The sequence below is a fragment of the Centroberyx gerrardi genome, chromosome 24, assembly GCF_048128805.1.
Source record: "Centroberyx gerrardi isolate f3 chromosome 24, fCenGer3.hap1.cur.20231027, whole genome shotgun sequence".
In the NCBI taxonomy this organism is placed as follows: Eukaryota; Metazoa; Chordata; class Actinopteri; order Beryciformes; family Berycidae; genus Centroberyx; species Centroberyx gerrardi.
Window position 1 is genome coordinate 18,400,661 of NC_136020.1, and position 14,180 is coordinate 18,414,840.

The 14,180-nt window shown below is 44.1% G+C and overlaps 1 protein-coding gene across 1 annotated transcript in view; it reads left to right on the forward strand.

Moving 5' to 3' along the window:
- LOC139913080 (pleckstrin homology domain-containing family A member 5-like) overlaps window positions 1-14,180 on the forward strand; it is a 166,718-nt gene that overhangs the window by 127,001 nt on the left and 25,537 nt on the right. The window contains exons 8-12 of the mRNA XM_078281997.1: window positions 1,076-1,148; window positions 3,249-3,349; window positions 4,661-4,776; window positions 6,267-7,448; window positions 13,833-14,119. Of these exons, the coding sequence (XP_078138123.1) occupies window positions 1,076-1,148; window positions 3,249-3,349; window positions 4,661-4,776; window positions 6,267-7,448; window positions 13,833-14,119 (1,759 nt within the window). The remainder of the gene's footprint in view (window positions 1-1,075; window positions 1,149-3,248; window positions 3,350-4,660; window positions 4,777-6,266; window positions 7,449-13,832; window positions 14,120-14,180) is intronic.

The following is a 14,180-nucleotide window of genomic DNA, read 5'->3' on the forward strand; positions in this document are numbered from 1 at the left end:
CACTGCGCTACTTCAATGTGGCACTATTCCTGTTTATAGCCGTGTCTCCTTCACGTGACTGTTTTGTGCTGGGAATATGCAATTTTAACTCTTTTATGTGCCACCGACACGTAATTTTCTGTTAACAAGTCGTGCTCATTTCACGTTTTTCTGTGAGGTCGGGTCGCTTCAGGCTCAGCTAGGCTCGCTCATTACCGCTCCACCCGCTCCACCCGCTCGGTGCAAGTTGAGCAATTTTCTCCTCTCCGCCGAGATCTGCTGCGGGTCAATCCGTCAATCGGTCTCTGGACCTCCGAGCAGCGTGAGCTCCCCCGAGGAGAACCTCATCGAGCACATTCAGGCCCGGCCGCAGCTTCCAACCCGAGTTAAAAGCCGCTGTCAATAACCTCCATCTCAGCTCGGCCTCGGCCTCTCTCACCGCCACTCACTGTAGTCACATTGAGAGTAAAATCGATTTACTCTTCACACTACCCCGCCTTCCCCTCCCCCCCCCCACACACACACACACCTCCCCCCCCAAAACCTGTCAAGCAAAGTGCTCCCTCAACGCAGAACATGTCATTCCTGTTTACCCAAGGCTCCGTTTCCTTTGTAGCTCTGTGTGTGTGCGTCAGGCGGCGCAGGAGGCGTCGCAAACCGCGCTAAAAACACGAGTGGAACAAACGGACGGTCTTGAACTCGTTATTGTGGCGGATAAAGGCGGGCCGTCGAGCGCTGCAGTCATTACGACAGGCGGAGAGAAAAGAGCCGGGGCAACAGCGGAGAGAACAAAGCGCGGGCCTTCGCCCCGAGCGCCAGAGAGGCAAATTTGTCACCGCGTTATGAAGAGATAAAACAGAGCAATTTGTCTCAGAGGAGGAGATAGAAGCTGGTTAATAGAAGCAGCCAGAGGGGGAGAGAGAGAGAGAGAGACAGAAGGTGAACAGAGGAGTGAAATAAGAGAGGATCAAAAGAGAGAAATTGTGTGTGTATGTGAGAGAGAGAGAGAGTGTGTTCACTGTAATTACTACCCTCTGACTGACTGACTGACTGACTGACTGACTGACTGATGGCCTGTGCCCTTTGACCCCTCCAGGACAGCACAGGCATGAAGCTATGGAAGAAGAGGTGGTTCGTTCTGTCTGATATGTGCCTCTTCTACTACCGCGGTGAGGAGCTTACACACACACACACACACACACACACACACACGCATCCAAATGTATGTTGTCGTTTCAATTAAATGTATTTAATTGATGCTTTTATTCAGAGCCACAGGATCGCACTCGTGATCTTTGGGTTACGGGACGGGCTTTCTTACCGCCAGGCCGTCCTGCCTCAAGTGTCCTTGCCAGTTAAAAGTAGTAGTCCTTGCTTTGACCCAAAGTTGTAACGCCCACCCACTACCACCACCAATTTGGAACTTTACGTTTAGAAAAGCTCATCTCTTCCTCCTCGTGTCTCCTAAACCCTTGAGAGAGTTTTCCCATCTCCATAAATTGACAAATTAGCCGCTCCCAGGGCGCAATCAGTGGCCGCTTTCATGACAAACCCAGGGGAGAATTGGATGTTTATTGGCTTAGCCAGCGAGAGACGAGAGAGAGGAGGCGTCCTTAGGAAGGACAATGACGTGCTCGGCTTTCTGATAATAACCTCTTCTCTTTCCATTTTTCTTCTCTTTGCTCTATCACTTTATTTTAAGTACCTTCTGTCACTCAGGTTGGGTGGTGTTTGCAGAGTTTAGAGTTGTTTTTCCTAATTCTTTTTGCATGAGCGGGGACGATAAGGAGTCTGTTTTCGAGCATCTCTCCTGGTGTACATCTCATCTAGATACAGTCTTTGTCTCCAGGAGCTCATTTGGCCAAACATAAGTTTGCATAACAGGTTTGCGGCCTTTCCTGGAAACCTCAGCGAGACTATTAAAGTACCTTGAAATGTCAATCCCCCCCCCCCCCCAAAAAAAAAGTGTTTATAAAGAAAACACCCACTCATTGCGGTATGTACCTATCTCTCTGCATGCCAGCTCACTCATTCTCTCTCCCTCTCTGTTCTCTCTTGCTCTCTCTCTCTCTCTCTCTCTCTCTCTCTCTGTATCTCAATAATTCAGCAGTAGAGAGCGGGAAGGAAGAGCTGCGAGGCTCACCGTACAAGCTTGGTTAAAGCAAACAGCAGTGCTGGCTCGGGGCTGTGTAGGTTTTTGCTGCAGTCGGTGCAGCAGACGTGTCTCTGTTTGCATCACACCGCCTTTAGTTTTTAGTCCAACGCTCCGTTAAAACCGCAACTTCGTATAGAGAGCGCAGAGAGGCGATAGGAACGATGCAGTCATTACCATCCTAACATCCATCAGTTCAGATTGTTGTTACAAGGCTTTTTTCATGTGGTATCAATAAATATTTACTTGGTTAGGCGAGTCGACTGTAATGTGTTCATGGCAATGGAGCAGATGTCTTTTGTACTTTGCAACTGTTTGGCTTCTGATATGTGAAAGCAAAAAAAATAAAAAAATTTAAAAAACAGAGCAGAAAGCAATGTTTTCTTTGTGCTGCAGCCTCTGGAAAGCCCGTCCTCGGCTGTGCGTGTGTTTCATGCTGTGCACCACACACAGCGAGGGAAAGAAGATTGTACTTCACACAGAAAACGGACAGAGCGCGTACGCCCAATCATCTCATTCTCTCTCTCTCTGTCTGCCGTTCCCTGATAAGCCCCAGTAGGTTTTGTTCCATCTCATCCTGTTAGACTAGTCAGCCATCACACCGCGGACAAGATAAAGGTATACCGCCGTGTTCAGAGAGTCAAAAGAGAGACTTAACAACACATTACAAATCCTCCGGACAACAAAATCGGGAGGCCGTGGAAAACATATCAGGGTGTTCTCTGAAAATGGGAATTTCTGCCCCGTGTTTGACACTGCCAAAATATGCAACTTTATTTTTGACTTTTACTCTTTCGGCCTATATTGAGTGTGACTTCCCATCCCAACCTCCCCCCAAAATCCTAATCAGAGCCAAACATGAACCAAGCCCAAGGGGAATAGTTTCATTGATTTTTATTACCCTCAACTTGAACCCTTAAACTAATTTGCGACTAATAAATTACTAATAATCTTATTTCCACTCAACCTGAGCCTGATCCAAACCTCAAGCTTCAGCAGTTCTAGTTCCGGCATGTCAATACGAGTTTGGACGTTTAAATGTCCCGCTGTAATATATATATTGCCCTTCCTGTTAGAACGCGGGTAACATGCTGACTCTTCTTCCTCTGTGGTGCAGATGACAAAGAGGAGGGCATCCTGGGAAGCATCCTCTTGCCCAGCTTCCACATCTCCATGTTGTCGGTGGATGACCACATCAGCAGGAAATACGCCTTCAAGGTGGATCCATTTGTTGTCTTTTCTGTTAAAAAGTTACTTTTTCCTATGTTCTCGATATGGTCTACTATGTATTTTGTAATATGTACTTTTAATGTTACAGTGCATCAGGAATGATGGAAACCTCCATGTTTGCTTTCTCTCTTTATTGAGATAATGCGTTGATGAAACATAAATTAGTGGTGGTGATAATGATGAAACCTTGTCCTATGCACGAATGATCTCAAAGGTCCCATATTCAGTTTTCATTATTTTGTTTTCAGCTTTACTATGGCTCAGGATAAGAATAATGCTCTTTGAAAATTTAGAAATTTGAGTTTTGATAATAAAGATAGCTTAGTTAAAACGATATTTACTGAAATTATATTTGAAGACCAAGTCCTCCGAGGCAGACCAGTCACAATACTGGACCCTGATTGGTTGACAGCAGCAGCTCCTCTAATTTAAATGAGTTAAACCTGCTAAGTGGATGCTTTCCAGTTCAAATGATGCAAACTTGGAAGGATTTAAGTATTTTTTTAGTGAGGAGAGCCAAGTAACACCGAGCCCTGTTGTGATGCGTTAAACTGTAAATGTAACCACTCCAGTCAATCCAATATTAAGCATGTCTTCATCAAACATCTTTGAACATGTTTGTATATAAATAGAGGAAAATTTGAACTCCTATAGTCTAACCTGTACAGTATTCCTGTGACTCTAAAAAGATCCCATGTGTGTCCTTCCAGTTACTCACAGCTGTCTAGCGCACGTGCACACACACATACACAACACATACAAACATACATGCACACACACACTAACACTAACTAGTTAGGGCGGCACCTCGTGCCATTCTTATTTATGCAGCTCCACCTTTGCCAAGATAAATAAAGAGAACTCAAACAGCCTTGAAGACATTCACACTTGGGTGTTTTTGCACTTGAGCTGAAACACACACAGAGAGAGGCAGGCAGGAAACAGGCAGCAGCGTGCGTGTGCACACACACACACACACACACACCCGCGCACACACACACACATAAAAACACACTCTTCTGCCAACGCAGCTGATGTAAAGACTCCCTGCTGGTATCTCAAGGTCGCCATCCAAAGCTGCTTCTCACACTCATGTTTTATCTCTCTCCCTCTCTCTCTGTCTCTCTCTCTCTGTCTCTTTCTCTCCCTCTCTCTCTCTCTCTCTCTGTCTTGCTGTCTCTCTCACTCTCTGACTCTATCTGTCTGTCTGTCTATATCTATCTATCTATCTGTCTGTCTCTATCTCTCTGTCTGTCTGTCTGTCTCTCTCTCTCTCTCTCTCTCTCCTTGCATTTCCAGGCCACTCACCCCAACATGCGGACCTATTATTTCTGCACTGACACAGCCAAAGACATGGAGTCCTGGATGAAGGTTATGACAGACGCTGCGCTCGTCCACACTGAACCAATCAGAAGGTCGGTGCACACCACAGGGACACGCCCACAAACAAAAATGTATCCAATGGTGGCGTTGGCTGAGAGAGATGGTTGAGCCAGATCGCCACCATGTTTCTTTTAAAGAGTAACCAGAATGAGAGCATAGTAAAATAAAATACAGCTGAAATCACATTGACTTGACTGGTTAACACAGGCGTTAACCAATCAGGTGAATAGTGTGTCTGCTTGATTAAGTTCCTTCACAAAACATCACAAAACTAGTTCCGCCTGTCATTTGTTCCTCTCCATATGGAGGAGAATAATAATAATAATAATAAACTTTATTTATATAGCACCTTTCCAAAACAAAGTTTACAAAGTGCTTTACAAAATAAAAGAAGCAGTACACAACAGTACAAAAAAACAGAAACTAAAAAAGTTAAAAGTTAAAAACATAGAACAGATAGGAATAGAACAGAGAGGAATGGTAAAAGAATCACAAGAAGGCTAGTCTATAAAAATGAGTTTTAAGGAGAGACTTAAAAGAAGAAACAGACTTAGCCAGCTTAATCTCTTCCGGTAGGTTGTTCCAAAATCTAGGGGTTAAAAGGTCTTGAATATAACAAGGGGTCAAACCCATCTGGGCTTTAAAAGTGATCAGTAAAATTTTAAAATCAACTCTAAAAACTAACAGGCAGCCAGTGCAAAGATGCAAGAACTGGTGAAATATGCTCTCGTTTTTGGTGCCAGTTAAGATCCTGGCAGCTGCCTTCTGGACTAGCTGTAGAGAGGAGAGAGACCGAGAACAGAGAGATACAATAATCCAACCGTGACGAAATGAAGGCATGAATAACTCTCCAATATTATATGATGCATCTTTGGCCGATAAAGTGTGACAAAATAAAAGAGCAGTGGTGTGGAGGACGGTGTCTGAAATCGTGGGTGAAGAGAAATTTACTTGCATGCATTCACAGTCTGATGTTCAATCTGTATTTATTTAGTAGTAGTAGTAGTAGTATTTATTAAGTAGTAGTCAAATCTGGAAGAGATGAAGAGTGGCCTAACCAAAAGTAGTCGGTTTTAAGAAAAAAGCCATAATTCTTCACTATCCTTAATAGAGTGAGACTCAGCTAGCCCAAACTCCCCCCTGTCCTCCCTGAGTCCCTGTTCTGTCAGGGAGAGAGAGAAGCTGCAGAAGATGGTGGCACAGCTGCAACACTCACGTCGATGAAAACTTTGGGCTGATGCTTCTCTTCTTCTCTGTTCTCTGAAGTAGATAGGGTTGGATCGGAAAGGGAGAAGGAGAGGAAGTCCAGGGGAAGACAGAAAGAAAGCGAGAGTGAGAGAGAGAGAGAGAAGGGCTGTCAGACAAACACAGGGGCTTTGACACTAGCTTCAACCGAAACTTTTATTTCTTGAACTAAGAAGTTATATTTGAAATCCCTGAGATTTTTTTTCTTTTCTTCTTGGTCCCTGCACATCTCTGTTTCTCTCTCTGTCTCTCTTTCTCTCTCTCTCTCTCTTCCCAGATTGGACAAGTTGAAAGTGGACCAGCGGACGCCTCAGGAGTTGAACAACTTGCTGAACCACAGAGTCCTGACCCGGCCCGAGATCCAAAACAACGAACGCAACCGCGAGCCCGTCCGACAGCACTCCCTGTCGCGCGCCGACGACAAGCGGCAAAAAGATCCGGAGAAACACAACGGCCAGAGGGAGCGGGAATACTACACCTTACAGAGAGACGGGGACAGGTACTCCCTGAAGAAAGACGGGGTGAGCTACATGCTCCAGAAGGACGGCGAGAGGTACCTCCTGCACAAGGACGGAGAGAAGTACATGCTGCGAAAGGACGGCGAGAAATACTCGCTGCAGAAAGACGGAGAGGTGTACGCCATTCACAGAGATCTGGAGAAGTACGCCGTCCAGAAAGTCGATGAAAAGTACACCGTGCCGCCGGCGGAGGAGAAATACGCCCCGCCGAAAGACGCAGAGAAGTACTTGCTCACGAAGGACGGAGAAAAGTTTGCACTGCAGAAAGTGGGAGACCGGCACACTCTCCAGAAAGACGGACAGAAATATGTTGTTCATAAGGAGCTGAAGAGACAGGCGTCGTTGAAAGACACAGAGAGGTACGGCACGCTGAGGGAGACGGAGAGCAAGTACGGCACCATACAGGTTGTGGACAAATACGGCACTGTGAAGGAAGTGAAGAAATACAGCACGCTCCGAGAAGGGGACAAGTACGCTACGCTCAGAGAGGGAGACAAGTACACTACGCTCAGAGAGGGAGACAAGTACGCTACGCTTCGTGAGGGGGATAAGTACGGCTTCCAGAGGGACCCGAGCGCAGAGAGGTCTCTGACTAAAATCAGCAGCATCAAGCTGCAGCCGGCTCAGGCCGCCGCCATTGCGGCCGCGGTCTCGGCCTCTCGCCAGGGCCAGGCCACCCTCAACCTCCACAAGGCCCCGCAGGTGAACGGCTCCGGGTCCGGGTCCGGGGCCGGGGCCGGGGCCAGGCCGGGGGCCGGGGAGCAGCCCGGGGACTGCAGCCCGGCGGAGGTGGACGGCAGCCTGGCCAGGGGGGCAGGAAAGACTCCAGCCCCGGCTCCAGCTCAGGAGGCGGAGAGAGGCCTGTCCAGGACCAGCTCCATGCAGCAGCTGGAGCACTGGGTCCGCACACACAGGAGAGGACTGGACGACGACAACAGGAGGTGAGACTGCGTGAGGGTGTGTGTGTGAGAGAGAGAGCATGTATCTTCATATGTCTCTTCATCTTCAGGTCCAAAGAACGAGCTGCACTGCGTGTGTTTGCCTTATTCATTGTGATTGTATGCATAAGGTTATGCTTATTATATTCAGGTTAAAGACCCCATGAAACGGCATCTTTACTTGCAGTGAGGGATCATTTTAAAAGTCTAAAACAACGGAATATGAGTCAGCGAGAGAAAGGCAGTTTTATTTGATGGGAGTGGTGCAGAGGGGCGGGACTGTTCAGAAATCTGATGGTTTTATTGGTTAGAAATTTATATTTACGCCTACTGGTGCAGCATGAGGTCACCATGAAAGAGTAAAAGTAATGGGAGTTCATTAATAGGTTACTTCTAATTCAGGGGAAAGAGAAGATGATCTCAATAGTAATACTAATTACTGCTCCCCAGCTTATTTTTTATTGATACATTTTAACATACCCATAACCTTGTGCAAGTCTGAGTTTGGGGAAAACCAAAAGTGAAAGGTGTTTCCATGCCACGCTAACCTGTTTAATATGCGAGTAAGACAGGCATCTTAACGGGGTTTCTCATAATCGGGTTATTCTTAATTAAGTTATGATGTTTACATGTGTCGACCCAAAATCCAGTTTACTTGAGTAAGCAGGTTAAGAGCAGAGAGAGACAGCCAGCCAGCCAGTCTCTCAGCAGAGGGAGAAGCATAAGCCAGAGAAGATGGCAGCCTGGCTGTGGGAGGCCGGATCTCTCTCACAGCCAACTGTAAGGTTTCAGTCCTCCAAGGATGAATTTGAGCTGTGACTGCACCAGTCGTATTCCTCTTATTTTATTCCTCTTGTCATTTTCTGCATCTTATTGTTGTTCTACTGTGTTACAACATGTTACGTTCTGCTGTTGTCTAAATTCAGTCGTCCCATCCAGTTTTATCTCTCCTTGCCATCATGGATGTTTTGTTTTGTTCATTTATTTGTTTCTTGTGTTCGTTTTGAGATTAGATGGCCTCTAGAGTTTTTACATCTCACCCGCACAAATGACTAATTTGTTTCTCTTCTTTCTGTGTTTTTATCATTATATTTTATCGCTGTTTTTTTTTTTTAACACTTCACCTCTTTGTTTTATCACTGTGCAACTAAACTAAAACTAGATAACAAAATATATTGAAAAACTGAACTTGGAGCTCAAGCAGAAAGACTATTGGTTGGTAATTTCAATTTAACATTGCTGTCCATGCTCCTCTCAGCAGCAACAGTTAGACAGCTGAGATGTATCAGCAAAACCCTATGAGACCCATGACTTCTCAGGCTGCAAAAAAAATCAATCTCTTCAGACGTAACAGTTTCCGAAATTGTCACTACACCAAAGAGGCTATTCACTCTGACTTTCTCCTTTCAGAAAAGATTGCCTTTAAATCGCAGAGCTATTTTATTGCGGTGGTAGCAAAACAGCATTATTCTGACAGCAGAAGCCAAATAGTAAAGTAGACAGCTCTCCTCATCAAAATCCCAGCAGTCTGAAAGGGTTGGCTGCACTTTCATTCTATGTAGATATAGTATAGTTTGTTTTTCAGAGCCTGAACACCAAACTTGTTTTCAAAAAAGCTGAGCGGTGGCAAAAATGCGGCCTCACACACACTCGCACCTTTGCGGTATTCACAGAGTTTCTGGCTACAAACCAAGGGCGACCTCTCATCCCGGCAGCCCGGTGCTCTGGAAGATCTAAAACCCTTTTTTGATCTCTTGCTTTGCCCTCCTATCTTCCCCCTCCACCCACTCGCTGGCTGTCTATCTGCCTCTGTCCTTGCTCTGACCTAGCGGGCCAGAGGGAGCTGAAAGCTTTTTGTGTCGCCGCTGATGTGTATCTCGGTCGGGCGGGTTGGCGTTTAGCTGCCGTTTAGCTGGCCGGTCGGAGGAACACAACAGAACAGAAGTGCGGAGCGCCGGGGCTACATTTGCTCTCAGCTCTTCCTCTCTCCTCCTGTTGCCATGAATAAGTCATGGAAATGAGACTGTAATGAGAGCAGAGCAAGCTGAGCACTACCGAGCTGCATTTGTCATCTTTATCAGCGGCCGGCGCAAAGGAGGGAAATAGAGGAAGTTTGTTGTAGGACTGATTGTTATCGTTGTTAACACTGAGTCTTGCTTCTGCAAACAGCCACATTATTTAAAGTGGGCAGAGCCAGATACAGTGGTGTTAGAACTGATTACAGCCCTGTGTAGCGTTGCTAGAGTGTGTGTGTGTGTGTGTGTGTATGTGTGTGCTTGTGCATGTGTGTACGCGTCTCTTGAACTTGAATTGCAAAGCATAAGCCATGACGCTTGTGTATGTGCGCTTGTGTGTGTGTATGCATCTTGTGATCTTCAAATGCAAAGAATAAGCTAGTTTATTTTCGTGTTTGTGTGTGTGTGTGTGTGTGTGTGTGTGTGTCACATGTGCACCCATGCATATCCTCATAGATGCGATGTGTTTCTTTGTGATTGTGATAGATACCGTCTTTCCTTTCCCTTCCCTTAGCATGTCTGCCTGCTAGCAGCCCTTTATCTGTTATCTGCAGCTGAGTTTTTTTTTTTTTTTTTTTTTTTGTTCCTTGTGAGGATACTAGGAAGCTTCTCCAAGACTGCAGTTACTTTCTGCTACACTTTAAAGGGTGAATTCCCCCAAATGCACACATTTCCTTTTTCATTTCAGGCATTTAGCAGCCACTTGTATCCATGTTATTGTGATCTTTCATTTTTGTATTATTAACACTTTCCTTTACAATGGCTTTATTCCACTATTGTACTTACACAGTAAGAAATGTGATAAAAAAATGTGATGAAATTGTGATTAACTGTTGACCAGAAGGCAACTTTCCAAAAGTCAATGAACGTGTTAATACAGTGGAATCAGGCCATTGCAAAATAATGTGTTACTTATTATTCTAAGATCTTATTCTAAGATCTTAGATAGCTCAGTGAATATTGTTGACATGAACAAATTTGCCTTAAGTTAAAAACCAGAATGAAGCCCCTATTCTGCAGTGTCAGCAAGTGTGGCTGCTTCACTGACTGTAATATTGAGACCGACCCAGTCTGTGGAGTCTGCATCCAAATTAGTAATTCAGAATTTATCCAATTAATTCCCAATAGTGCTAATACTAATTTTCCCATACGCCAAATGTTCCCACAGACTTGGACATAGTTCAAGATTTGTTTCTTTTCTTTGGCATCAGCGACAGAATCTTGTTTTTTATTATGTCTGGCTTTAAGAGAGACTTCGAAAGTTAAAAAAAAATCAATACGAAACTGTCCGACATCACAGGAGTAATGGTGTTTTTCAGTGTGGATGTCCCCATTAAAGGCCCAGTCCTGAATAAGAGCATAGTTCCCCCTGTGGCAGATTGTCCCACTATTGGCGTTTTTTTCTCTCTGGGTTAAGATATGTTTTCCTCTCAAACTGGCTAAGTTCTAGATACAAAGATTGACCTCATATAGCAGCTGAACAATGAGTTTTAAATATACTTTGGAGCAGTTTTTCCTCTGTAATTTTATGCAGCTGTGGCGCTTGGGGGGATAATTCTAGTTTTGTCCCATATCTGTCGCTGTTTGGGTCTGAGTTATGTTTCACGTTGAGGTTGTAGTGCTAGAGATGTTTTTTAATCCTAATAAAATCATTACTTCTAAAACATTTGGACTTACTTATTTTAGTTTTAGATGACAGTAAGACTAAATCACAATGCCGATTTTAATTTCACATTTTCTCTAGCGGTGGTGGTGATTTCCATGCTGCAGTGGTGCACCACTGCTAAATAAATTCAGAGGAAACACTGCTTTGGAGTTTAAATGGTGTATTGACGTCTGTATAGCCTGTAGGCTTTCAAGCAAAATACCACTCTATTTTGACTTAAGGTGGGGTCAGAAGGAGATAATTTTCCCTCGGCGTTCCTACATTTCAAGAATCAATGTCAGTGCATTTATAACTTAAATAGTTACTCTTTCTTAGCTACAAACAGTGAATCACACGCTCTCTGTGGCTGCTACAGTATCTGTCTGTCTGTCTGTCTAGCACAAAAAAGGGATGACAGGCTTGTGACTGCTAGGTTGCTGGTTCAAATCCCCTCCCAGTACAACTGTGGTTATACTGGGAAGTTCTCATAAGTGAATGTGTGCAGCTGTGTGAATGTGCAGCATGTTTGTTGCAAAACAGCATGTGTGTGCGGTCAACTTTCCCCCTGGGTAAATTGAATAAAAGGTTAGTATCGGTAACTGTAATCTGCAACTGTGATTCATATAAAAAGTAAAAAGAAAAATTAAAAAGTGATTACTAAGGAAGGACATTAAATTGTGACACTGTGGACAACTTAAAATGAATGAGACTGGTTGTTAATTATCATAACGAGACTATACAAATTACAATCTGTAACAAAAGGAACAAATTGTCTATTTATTATTATACTCAATGGAGCTAAAATGATCCAAACAAAACCAAAAGTGATATTGTTGAGTCTTGTGTTGCCGGTTGCATCTTTAAGCAGATAATCAGTAATCTGTAACAGATTGTATTTTGAGCACCACTGTCACAACTCTGGTTTGTGAGTTTTACACACACTTGTCTGTCCTGTAACCAGAAGGTTACTGGGTTGATCTTCTTTCATTCTTCTTTCGAAAGGCCTTTCATTCGTCTTAGTTTTTCTTAACTGTGTTTTATTCCCTTATTGTTTTATTTTTCATTGCACTTTCTTTTAAATTCATGTCAAGCTTTGTTTTACCATGTTTTTTATTCTGTCTACTGATTTTATTTTTGCTATTTTCCTTTTCAGTTTTATGTGAGGCACTTTGTAACTCTGTTTTTAATAGTGTTTAATAAGTACTATTCAAATAAACTTCATTATATTATTAAGTTGCTGTGGATCAGGGCTTCAGAAATGTAAATGGTTGACTTGCAGGCATGAAGTAGCTGTTTCTCTCTTTCTTTCTTCTCTCTCTCTTTCTTTTCCCCTCCTCTCTCAGTTGATTTCAGAGGTGAAATGAGATGAAGAGAGCATGTGATGCTCTACCCATCTAGGTGACAAATGGCAATAGGCGGCCGCAGTGACAACGACCATAATATATATCACTCTGTACTCTGTACTCTGCGCCTTACTAAGGTCAAAGCCACAGTCTATAGAACGAAGACATCCATTTTATGATTAGATGCTAATGGCTAGCCTGGTAACGAACTCCTCATTAATTCATGTTCCCAGGTCAAACGAGAAGTGAAAGTGAAGCAGGGCTTTGTTAATAAAAGAAGTTCGATTAGACCCACACATGCCCCTCCACATGGAAATACACACACACACACACACACACACGTAATCAAGCTGGTTCCTGTTCATTACACTTTGATTAAGGTTATTGATTCAGTGGGTATTGGATAACAGTGAGTGCAGGTGTTTATTGTGTATTTTGTGGATGCCTCCGCTCTTTGGTTGTTCTTATTCAGTATTTTTCAGTATTTTTTGTAGCTGAAACCAGTAACCGGGTCATATTGTATGAATAAGTGCTACATGTGAGTGAGTGGAGGAGGGAGGGAGTAGCCTGAAGATCAAGCAACTCACAAATCACTGTAGAAGTTTTCATATCTGCTGCAGAGCTGGTAAATCTCTCATGAGTTCTTCACACTTCTTATGCCTCAATCAAATTTGCATCAGTACATTAAGTTAAAGCTAGATTGCATAACCAAGCCCCTCAACCCTCAAGCTTGATTGTTATTATTATTATTTTTTGTATTTTATTTATTTTTTTGTTAACTTGATTGGTGCAAAAGAAGTAAACATCCTCTTGTTCGATTCCCCCTAACAAGTGTTTTATGCTAAAAAAAAAAGCGGCGTCTGGGCAAGATTAATGAGTCACTGACTGACTGAAAAAGTGACTTATTCATTCATTTATTCAGTTACAGTATGTGCATATTTGTTCATTTCCTCAAAGTTCAATTGATTTTTACAATATATGCTCTTATCTTAACATAAAAAAGAAAGAAAACTCCCTTCTGCCACTCTATCCTTGATTATAATTGGTGGCTTGAAATGTTTGTGATCTAGGAACTGAAGCTTATTCTAGTTGAAGCTTATCACACATTGCATCCCTGCCAGCTCCAAGGCTTCTGTTCTGTAGCTGACCTCTGACCTCTCTGTGGAGGGGGGACAAGAGAGACAGAGATAGAAAGTAGAAAGTATCACATTGCTATTACTAATATTTAGTTAAGAGCATCAGCAAAATGCCTAAAATGTAAACTGTAATAGCATCATTCATTCCTTCTTCCGTTTGTTGATCCCTCTCCTCTCCTCTCCTCTCCTCTCCTCTCCTCTCCTCTCCTCTCCTCTCCTCTCCTCTCCTCTCCTCTCCTCTCCTCTAGCATTACCTCCTACCAGACTTTACCCAGGAACATGCCCAGCCACCGCGCCCAGATCGTGCCCCGCTACCCGGAGGGCTACCGCACGCTGCCCCGCAACGCCATGATGAGGCCCGACAGCATCTGCAGCGTGGCCGGCTCCGTGTACGACCGGGCTCTCCGTCCCGCCTCCACCTCCACCGTCACGGCAGCGGAGAAGAGGAGGTCGATGAGGGACGACACCATGTGGCAGCTGTATGAGTGGCAGCAGAGGCAGGCCTTCTCCAGGCAAAGTCTGGCTCCGCCGAATGGTACTGATACAAAAACAATACTGCTTACTGTCCTGAGAGCAATGAAGGTGCAGACTGGACT